This window comes from Loxodonta africana, chromosome 7, assembly GCF_030014295.1.
Source record: "Loxodonta africana isolate mLoxAfr1 chromosome 7, mLoxAfr1.hap2, whole genome shotgun sequence".
Lineage (NCBI taxonomy): Eukaryota > Metazoa > Chordata > Mammalia > Proboscidea > Elephantidae > Loxodonta > Loxodonta africana.
The window spans coordinates 24,234,164-24,245,602 of NC_087348.1; the positions used below are offsets into that span (position 1 = coordinate 24,234,164).

General features: G+C 35.9%; 1 protein-coding gene across 1 annotated transcript; it reads left to right on the top strand.

Annotated features, from left to right (window-relative positions):
• The first annotated feature begins 3,318 nt into the window (after positions 1-3,318).
• Positions 3,319-4,803, top strand: LOC100666801 (olfactory receptor 8K3-like). The gene has a single exon (XM_003422993.3). It carries the CDS (start codon positions 3,459-3,461, stop codon positions 4,407-4,409), a length of 951 nt encoding a protein of 316 aa, XP_003423041.3. The 5' UTR covers positions 3,319-3,458; the 3' UTR covers positions 4,410-4,803.
• Positions 4,804-11,439: the final 6,636 nt, after the last annotated feature.

The following is an 11,439-nucleotide window of genomic DNA, read 5'->3' on the forward strand; positions in this document are numbered from 1 at the left end:
TTTTCATCATCATTTTGCATTAGTTTGGATAGGTATTGTGTTTCTAGAAATTTGTCCATTTACTCTAGGTTTTCAAATTTGTTAAGAGTATAGTTTTTCACAGTACACTGTGTAAAAAAAAAAAAAAAAAACACTGCTATAATCCTTTTTATTTCAGTCGGATCTGTTGTATTGTCCCCCTTTCATTTCTTATTTGGGTTATTTGAGTCCTCTCCGGTTTTTCTTTTTCCGGTTTGGTCAGTGGTTTGTCAATCTTTTCGACCCTTTCAAAGAACCACCCTTTGGTTTTGCTGATTCTTTCTATTCTTTATCTCAATTTATTTCTGCTATGATCTTTATTATGTCCGTTCTTCTGGTGGCTGTGGGCTCTTTTTTTTTTTTTTTTTGCTGTTCTCTTTCTATTTTTTCAGTTGTATAGCTGATATTTTGATTTTGTCCCTTTCTTCTTTTTTTGATGTTTACATCTATTGCTGTACATTGACCTCTGAACACTGCCTTCGCAGTATCCCCAAAGTTTTGGTATGATGTGTTTTCATTCTTATTTGAGTCTATAAATTTTAGTTCCCATCTTTGCTTTCTTCTATAACTCAGTGGTTTTTAAGCAGGTTGTTGTTCAGGATGTTATTCCTTTTCCATGTAATTGATTTTTTTTTTCCTTCCTCTTACTGTTTTTAATTTCTACTTTGATGGCATTGTGATCAGAGAAGATACTTTGTATTATCTCAGTTTTTTGGAATTTGTTGAGTGTTACGTTGTGCCCTAAGATGTGGCCTATTCTGAAGAACGTTCCATGTGTGTTTGAAAAGAAGGTGTATTTTGCAGCTGTTGGGTGGAGTGTTCTATATATGTCTACATGGTCAAGTTGGCTGATTGTGTCCTTTAGATCTCCTGTCTTTGTTGAGTTTTTTCCTAGATGCTCTGTCCTTTACTGAGAGTGGTGTGTTGAAATGTATAACTATTATTGTGGAACTGTCAGTTTCTCATTTCAGCTCTGTTAGAGTTTGTTTTATGTATTTTGGAGCCCTGTCATTGGGTGCATAGATATTTGTTATGGTTATGTCTTCATGACAGATTGTTCCTTTAATCATTACATAGTGCCATTCTTTCTTTTATGGTGGATTTGTTTTAAAGCCTGTTTTATCTGAGAATAGTATTGCCACTCCAGTTTTTTTTTTTTTTAATTTTTTCCAGGGGGTGGGGTTAACTGCTTAATGTATTTTTTTCAGTTCTTTGATTTTTAATAAATTTATGTCTTTGTTTCTAAGTTAGGTCTCTTTTACACAGCATATTGTTCTTTTTTTTTTTTTTTAATCCAGGCTTTCTGTCTCTTTATGGGTGCATTTAAGCCATCTACGTTCATTATAAGTTTGATAGATGTGAGTTTATTGCTGTCATTTTGTAGCTTTTTTTGGTGGTGCTGATGTTTTCTTTGTTCCTCTTTCTTTCCTGTGCTGAATTCCTTTTTTTGTGTGCATTTTTTTTCTTTTGTTTTTGTAGATTTTGTGTTTATTGAAACTTTATGTTTTTCTTCTTTTTTTGATCAATAGGCTTGTTAATTTTCTTTGTGATTACCTTGAAATTTACCCTTATCTTCCTAAGATTGAACCAGTCTTTAATAACTTGGTATTGCTTTGCCTTCTTCTCCATTAAAAAGTTCTATACCTACACCGTTTATTCCCACTTTCATTGCTCTGAAGTTTTTGTCATTGTCTCTTTTTCTCTCTTATTAATCTTTTAGACTTGATTAATCTTCAAGTGTTCATTTCCTAGGTTGGTATCTGGCAGTGAGGTCTTGAGTCCTAGATTCATGCTGTCTTCTGATGTTGTTTGTCCTCAAACTGAAGGATTCCCTTTAATAATTCTTGTACTTTAATTTGTTTTTTACATATTCCCTTAATTCCTGTTTATCTGGAAATGTCCTAATTTCAACATCATATCTGAATGAGAGTTTGGCAGAATGTATTATTCTTGTTGGCATTTATTTTTTCTTTCAAGAATTTATGTATATCATCAAGTTTCCTTCTTCCTTGCATAGTTTCTGCCAAGTAAAGAGAGCTTAATCTTATTGTTTCCACAGTGTGACTTTTCAGTTATCTTGAACTGCTCTCAGGATTCTTCATTTGTCTTTCATTTTAATGAGTGTGATTATGATATGCCTTGGTGATTTTCTTTTTGGCTCTGTCCTATATGGGGTTTGTTGAGCTTCCTGAATGGTCAGCTTTTCATCTTTCATGATATTAGGGAAGTTTCTGTCAGCAATTCTTCAATGATCCTCTCTGGGTTTTCTGTTTTCTTCACCTGTTATTTTTTTCTTTCTTTAATGATTGTAGATTTGTTTGTTTTGTTCTGCTTTCTCATTTTATTTAGTTATACCTAAGCATGTAGGCTGTCCTTCTTTGTTGTTTGCCTATCTGAGGGGCACAATATTTCTTACCATGTTGTCCAGTGGGCAGGGCTAGTCACTCAGCTGTTGTGCAGCTGTGATACTATGTCTTCTGCTGGGAGCTCCATAAAGCTGTTCTCCTGTACTCCCTGTCCACTGATCTCAAAAAGATGTCCAAGATAGAGAATCTGTGCTGTGTTAGCTGAAAGCAGATCTCCATTTTATATCTCTCCTTGCTGTTATCTGGAGTTTCTTATTACACCTGGTGCTTTGTTGAGTTCTTTGTCTCTTCATTTGATGCATAAGGCTCCAGATTGATGTTTGTCTCTGTTTTACTTAATTTTTTTTGGGTTTTTGCTGTTAAGGGATGATGTGGTGCTTCTGTCTAGAGCATCATGTTGTCTCCAAGGATACACTTTTTAAAAACCAAACATTTACCGGATAAGAATATCATTAAGAAATATTGTTGATCACAAGGAAAAGAAAATCAAAGTCTACTAAATGAATCAATAATGGTTTTCTCTTGGTAATGGGGCTGAAGATGCAGGAGCAAGAAGCAGAGGCCTATACCTTTTTATTATAATTCCTTCTAAAATTTGATGTTTTTACTAATTATGTGTATTTTAAAATTAAAAGAAAAAATAGATTATTAGCTTTTCCAATCTAGGTCAAACATATCTTATGTCCTATTGCCAAAAGAACTGTATACCTTGCAATGATAACCAGTATATTACTCAAAAAATAAATTTTTTTACATGTCGACACTCCTCGTAAACCCTATGGGGTAGTTCTACTCTATCTGGTAGGGTAGATATAGCACTATTGATTTATTTATATCTGGTAGGGTCACTATGAGTTGGAATCGACTCTACAGCAATGGTATTCTTTATGCTGTAACGGTTTTCTAAATTTGGTTCTAGGTTTGATGACAAAGATGGGTTTTGTTTGAATTACTTCATCTGAAAAAATCAATTTATCTCACGCATAATGGCTTTGTGTACTAAAGTTTTACCTGGTGATAACTTCAGAAACTTAATAACTATTCTGATGGTTCTTGCCACAGTACGTTTCCTTAATGGCATGGATGGATAAGCAAAACCTAACAATGTTAAACGAATTCATACTAATGGGGATCACAGACCGCCCTGAGCTCCAGGCTCCATTCTTCGGGTTGTTCCTCATCATCTACGTGATCTCAGTGGTGAGCAACTTGGGCATGATCATCGTCACCAAGATGGACTCCAGGCTAAAAACACCCATGTACTTTTTTCTCAGACATCTGGCTTTTATTGATCTTGGATATTCAACTGCTGTGGGGCCCAAAATGTTGGCAAATTTTGTAGTGAATCAAAATATAATCCCCTATCATTGGTGTGCTATACAGCTAGCTTTCTTCATAATGTTCATCATTAGTGAACTTTTTGTTCTGTCTGCAATGGCCTATGACCGCTATGTGGCCATCTGTAACCCTCTGCTCTACAAAATTATCATGTCTCAAAGAGTATGCTGGGGCCTGGTGGTAGTTCCCTATCTCTACAGTGCCTTTCTCTCTCTTCTGACCACAATAAAGATTTTTATTTCTTCTTTCTGTGGTTATAATGTTGTCAGTCATTTCTACTGTGACAGTCTTCCATTATTAACATTGCTGTGTTCAAGCACACATGATGTTGAACTGATGATACTGATCAGTTCAGCATTTAATTTAGTTTCATCCCTTCTGATAGTTCTTGTGTCCTACATGTTGATCCTTGCAGCCATCCTTAGGATGAACTCTGCAGAGGGGAGGTACAAGGTCTTCTCCACGTGTGGATCTCACCTGACAGTAGTATTTGTGTTATATGGGACTCTGTTCTTTACGTATGTGAAACCCAAATCCAGCCATTCCTTTGATACCGATAAGATGGCCTCTGTATTTTACACTGTGATAATACCTATGCTGAATCCCTTAATATATAGTTTGAGAAACAAAGAAGTAAAAGGTGCCTTGTATAGGATATGGAAAAATTTGTCCAAAAGTTCTATTTAAAGTTCAGTATAGAGTGCGTATTCAACAAATTAGTTATTGACAGTTGTTTATTTAAGGTTCTAGGTTTTTAGAAATAAAATGTAGAAAAGGCATGGTAAAGTAGAGTAATTTTCCTTGTTTTCAATCAAAACATCTAACATAGATGTTCAAGTACTGATTATTCTTCTGGTATCAATGTTGGTTTGGACTTAAATTCAGAACAAGTGCCTGAATTCCACATCGCTGTTCTTGCATTGCCGCAAATATATGTTACCATTAAAGAGAATCCTTTTGTATGCATCTCTTAGTAAACAATCTTTCCTAAAATTTAAATATTAAACTAAAAAAATACATTTTCTTTGTGTCTTACATGTCATTTAAACACAGTGTTTGCACCATGCTTATATATAGCGACGAGAAATATTTGAAAAATGTCTTTTTCACACTTCAAATCTGTCTCCCTTTATAGTGGGTAATACCTGAGATTTCTGTTGAAATAAAAGGTATATGTTCGATAAATCAGAAATAGAGTTGTAAATGTTTTCAAGTGACATGACTCTACATAAAAAAATCCAGAATAATGTATCAACTGAAGAGAAAGAAATAACTTTTAAAGGTTGATGGATAAGAGATTAATGTATTAGAAAAAATCAATTGTTTTGCTATGTACTAGTAACATGTGGAAACAAATTTAAAAGTAGTATTTGCAATAGCACAAAAATAAAAAAGAGCATAAGAAATTATCTAATGTAAGATTTAGAAGACATGAAGGCTACAAACTACAAAATGTTACTTTGTTCTTAAAGATGACATAAAGTTAGAGAAATACTATGTCCATGGGTGGAAAGCAATAAATGCCATGAAGATGTCAAGTCTTCTTAAATTACCCCATAAAATTAATGCAATTACAATACAAATTCCAGTATATGTGTATGTTTTTGTGTGTGTATATATATATACATATATATATCTACATGTACAAAGACCTGGAGTTCGAAAACCAAAAAGGAAGAACATGCCTGGCCTTTCTCAAGCTGAAAGAAATGAAGAAAAAATTCAAGCCTCGAGTTACAATATTGAAGAATTCTATGGGAAAAATATTAAACAACAGGAAACATACAAAGAAGATGGAAGGAATACACAGAGTCACTGTATCAAAAATAACTGGTGGGTGTTCAATCATTTCAGGAGGTAGCATTTGATCAGGGACTGATGGTAATGAAGGAAGAAGTCCAAGCTGCACTGAAGGGACTGGTGAAAAACAAGGTTCCAGGACTGACAAGACACCAACTGAGATGTCTCAACAAACAGATGTAGCGCTAGAATTGCTCATTCATGTATGTCAAGAAATTTGGAAGACAACTACCTGGCCAATTGACTGGAAGAGATACATATTTATGCCTATTCCCAAGAAAGATGGTCCAACCAAATAGAGAAATTATCAAGCAATATTGTAAATATCACACACAAGTAAAATTTTGCTGAAGATCATTCAAAAATGCAGCAATTATCAACAGGGAACTGTCTGAAATTGAAGCTGGATACAGGCGAGGACATGGAACTAGGTATATCACTGCTGATATGAGATATAGTCTGGCTGAAAGTAGAGAATACCAAAAAGATGTTCACCTGTGTTTCATTGACTCTGCAAAATCATTCTATTGTGTGGATCATAACAAATTATGGATACTATTGTGAAGAACAGGGATTCTAGAACACTTAATTGTGCTCATGAAGAAACTGTGAAGACACCAAGAGGCAGTCATTTGTACAGAAAAAGGGGATGATATTGCATGGTTTAAAGCCGAGAAAGATGTGTATCAGGGTTGTGTCTTTTCGCCATAGTTATTCAATCTGCACTTTGAGCAAATATTCTGAGAATATGGACTATATGAAGAAGAATGGGGCATCGAGATTTGAGGAAGATTCATTAACAACATACGCTACGCAGATGACACAGCCTTCGTTGTTGTAACTGAAGAGGACTTGAAGCACTTAGTGATGAAGATAAAAGACTACAGCTTTCAGTATGGAAACATAAAGAAAAGAAAAATCCTCACAGCTAGACCAATAAGCAACACCATGATAAGCAGAGAAAAGATTGACGTTTTCAGGAATTTAATTTTACTTGGATTTGCAACGAATGCCCATGGAAGTGGAAGTAGCAGTCAGTAAATAAAAAGATGCATTGAATTGGGCAAATTTGTTTTGAAAGATCTCTTTACAATGTCAGAAAGCAAAGATGTCACCTTGAAGACTAAGGTGAACCTTACCCAAGCCACGATTTTTCAATTGCCTCATACGCATGTGAAGTTTGGATGATGGATAAGGAATACCAAAGAAGAATTGATGGCTTTGAATTGTGGTGGTGGTGAAGAATATTGGGTGTGCCATGGGCTGGCAAAAGAATGAACACATCTGCCTTCGAAGAAGTACAACCAGAATTTTCCTCAAAGCAAGAAAGGAAAGAGTGCTTCTCACATACTTTGAACATGCTGTCAGGAGGGATCAGCCCCTGGAGAAGGACATCATGCTTGGTAAAGTAGAGAGTAAGGAAAAAAGAGGAAGACCCTCAAGGAGATGGAATGACACAGTGACTGCAACAATGAGCTCACACATAACGATTGTGAGGATGAAGCAGGACCAGGCAGTGTTTCCTTCTGTTATACATAAGGTCACTATGAGTCAGAACTGACTTGATGGTACATTACCACGACAGCAATAAAAAGTGGCAAAACTTATCAATGCTGTTCCTCCACATGTCTGTCAGTTTGTTGTATTGTGGCAGCTTGCATGTTGCTGTGACACGGGAAGGTTTGCCACTGGTATATCAAACACCAGCAATGTCATCCATGGAGAACTAGTTTCAGTGGAGCTTCCAGACTAAGACAGACTAGAAAGAAGGACCTTGCAGTATACTTCTGAGAAAATTAGCCACATAGGGTTTTATCTTATGAATAGCAGTGGAACATTGACTGGTACGGTGCTAGAAGATGAGCCCGTCAGCTTGGAAGACACAGTAAAGATGACTGGGGAAGAGCTGCGTCCTCAAAGTTTAGTCGACCTTAATGATGTGGATGGAGTCAAGTTTTTGGGGCCCTTTATTTGCTGATGTGGCATGACTCAAAATAAGTAGAAATAATTGCAAATATTCATTAATCATCAGAGTGTGGAATGTACAAAGTATAAATCTAGAAAAATTGGAAGTCATCAAAATGAAATGGAACACGTGAACATTGATATCTGAGGCATTAGAGAGCTAAAATGGACTGGTACTGGCCATTTTGAATCAAACAATCATACAGTCTTTTATACCAGGAATGAAACATTGAAGAGGCATGTTGTCCCATTCATTGTCAAAAAGAACATTTCAAGATGAATCCTTAAGTACAATGCTGTCAGTGATAGGATAATATCCGTTGCCTACAAGGACAACAAATTAAAACGACTATTACCCAAATTTACCTTCTGTCGTACATAGGGTCACTATGAGTCAGAACTGACTTGATGGCACCTAACAACAACAACATGTCAGCTCGGTGGTTATGTTTCTGGGATCTTGCTAATGTTTTTTTTGCTGTTGTTAATTGTGGATTCTGGTTAAAAAGATGTATTAAGTTTTTTTAAATATATTTATATTGAGTGCATCTTTACATGTATGTTATATTTCAATAATAAATTAATACCACCATACTAAAAATAAAAACAAACCAATTCTCATCAAGTCAGTTCCGACTCAGGGAGATCTCATGTGTTTCGAAGAAGACACTCATTTCACAGGGTTTTCAATGGCTGTCGCCTTTCAGGAGCAGATCACCAGGCCTTACTTCTGAAGTGTCTCTGGATAGGTTTGAACCGCTAGCCTATCTGTTAATAGCCCAGTGCTTAATGGTTTGCCCCACCCAGGGACTCCCTCAAAACACCACGAAAATGGAGAAAACAGCTACACATACAGATCTATAATTTTTCCTTGTGAAATTTTTACAATTATGCAGTGGGTAGAATTTATACATGTCTCCATTGTGTCCTCACAGGTACAATATTTTGATTTTCAATTGCTAGATGGTAGCAGAGTAGGCTTAACCCAGAGAAGTTGTGAAAAGTTATTTAAAATAAAGGTATTTTGTATAATTAGCAGATATCCCATTGGCTTTGTTTGAAACTTTCAAATGCTTTGGGCATAATTAACAAATTGCATTCCTTCTCCTCAGGGATAGTCTTCAAGGAAGAAAGAAGCCCATAAATTCTCCTTTTGGGTTATGTTAGGGAGGCAAGGGAAGCACACACAGATTCTTCATTAGTGGTGAGTAGGTGACACATTTTCCTGTGACCACCCCTCAGAGTTCCAGTGTTTTTTTATGACCCCAACTGCCGTTTAACCTAATACCCACACTAGAGGACTTAACCACAGGAATTAATGATCTTCTTTGATAATCACAATTTCTGAGGTAGTTCGATATTGCAGCCACTTTTACAGTCTTTGAGGAAAATTAAACATAATTCCATTACCTTTATGGTTAGTTGATATTCTTTAGATAGTAAAACAAATGCAGTTAATGCTGTTAGGAAATGTCCCATTGAAATCCTTAAGGTTTTTATGATCTTTTTGGCATAGTGGTTAAAGGGCTTGACTGCTAACCGAAAGGTTGGAGGGTCGAAACCACTAGAGGATCCATGAGAGGAAGATGTGGCAGTCCGCTTCTGTAGAGCTTTACAGCCTTGGAAACCCTATGGGGTCACTATTAGAGTCAACTCGATGGCAGTGGGTTTTTCTAACATTTTAGCCCTCAACTAAATGTCAAATATGATATTGTCATTGGTAGGTAAACAGATCTATTTCACAATTTGTCACCTCAATTCATAATAGATTCCCATAGTGTTTTCGGGTTTCATGTAACTTAAAAAAAAAAAAAAAACTAATATTTTCTATAATCCTAACATTTGCTTATTTCATATATTTCCTGAATTTACCAATATCACTAAGGGATCAAAGTCACGTGCAATATACAAAGTTTTAGTTGGAGGCATGGCCAAAGCAAAATATTAAAGTATCTGTTTTACTACATCATGCCTCCCTCACATCGTGTTTAATCAGTAGGAGGGCTGCCCCACCCCTTATCCTCCAAAAGCTGGATGGAGTCTTTGAAATGTCATTAAATTACTCTTTGAATGAGTAAATACACACCTAATGCAGATCAGAAATAAGATTAAACTGCACAACTATAGGTTTAAGAAAATAATATACCTTGCAAAATTAAAGATCAGCAAAATATGTTATGCTTTAAATCAAGGTATCTTTTTATTTCATTTTTTTTTTTTTTATTAGTAGCTCTTGGTCTTAGTTCTCTTATTTCCCCCTCAGAAATCACTTGCATATTTAAGTGGGTATAATTAAATGCATATTTTTCTTGATATCTCATTGCAGAAATACATTTGTTATCACCTAACTTAGTGTTGGGAGTCTTCGGGTGGTGCAGAGAAATTAGTCATTGAAAATCCTATGTGTTGTTGTTGTTGTTAGCAACCTTATGTACAACAGAATGAAACACTGCCTGGGCCTGCACAGTCCTGACAATCATTGTTATACTTGACCACATCGTTGCAGCCACTGTGTCAATCCATCTCCTTGAGGGTCTTCCTCTTTTCCTCCGACCCTGGGACTTTACCAAGAATGATGTCCTTCTCCAAGGACTGATCCCTGCTGACAACATGGCCAAAGTATGTAAGACGCAGCCTCACCATGCTTACATCTAAGGAGCATTCTGATTGTACTTCTTCCAAGATGAATTTTTTCCTTCTTTTGCCAGTCCATGGTATATTCAATATTCTTCCCTGATACCACAATTCAAAGACATCAATTCTTCCTCAGTCTTCCTTTTTCATTGTCCTGCTTTTGCATGCATATGATGCAATTGAAAATACCATGGCTTGGGTCAGACACACTTTAGTCTTCAGGTGACATCCTTGCTTTTCAACACTTTAAAGAGGCCCTTTGCAGCAGATTTGCCCAATGCATTGCATCTTTGATTTCTTGACTGCTGCTTCTATGGGTGTTGATTGTGGATCCAAGTAAAATGAAATCATTGATTACTTCAATTTTTTCTCCTATGTAGCACAGCTGTATTATGACCCACTTGGTGTCTCCATGAATGCTAGCCTACTCAACAGCAACTGCTTGGTCATCAAAAGCCTCTGTAAATGGAGAAGTGGTTGTTCACTGGTGGAATGTTGGACTTTCATGTGACTGATCTGGTTTCAGTTCCTACCCAATGCACCTCATGCACAGCTACCAACCTATTGTCCCTCTGTAGAGGCCGTGACCGGACCTGGCGACAACAACAGTAATGACTGATGATGTTGAAATTTCTTTCACTTGCTGTTGGTCATTTATAGAGCTTCATGGAGAAATACTTGTTCAAATCCTTTGTTCTTTTTTTTTTTTTTAATTGGGGTGCTAGTCTCTTTGTTGTTGAGCTATAATAGTCCTTTGTGCATTCTGGACATTAGACTCTTGTCATATATATGATTTGCAGATACTTTCTTCCAATCTGTGGTGATTTATTTATTTATTTTTTTACTGTCTTGATAGTGTCGCATCATGCAAAAAAAGCTTTTAATTTAGATGCAGTTCAATTTACTGTTTTTTTCTTTTGTTGCTTGGTCTTCTGGCTTTAAATCTAAGAAACTATTCACAAATCGAAGGTCATAAACATTTACCTATAAGTTTTCTTTTTAAGATTTTTATGGTTTGGGCTTTTGTATTTAGGCTTTTGGTACATTTTGAGTTAAATGTGGTATATGATGTGAGGTAAAGGCACAATTTTATTCTTTTGTACTCAGGTGTCCACTTGTCTCAGCATCATTTCTTAAAGAGATTCATTTTTATCCATTTAACGGTTTTGGTGTCCTTGTCAAAGATCCATTGACTGTAGAAGTATGGATTTGTTTCTAGAATCTAAATCTAACACATTAATCTATATGTCTATCCTATGACAAAAAAAAAAAAAAAAAACACCCTGGACCATAATATTTTGAGGGCTGTAGATGCATG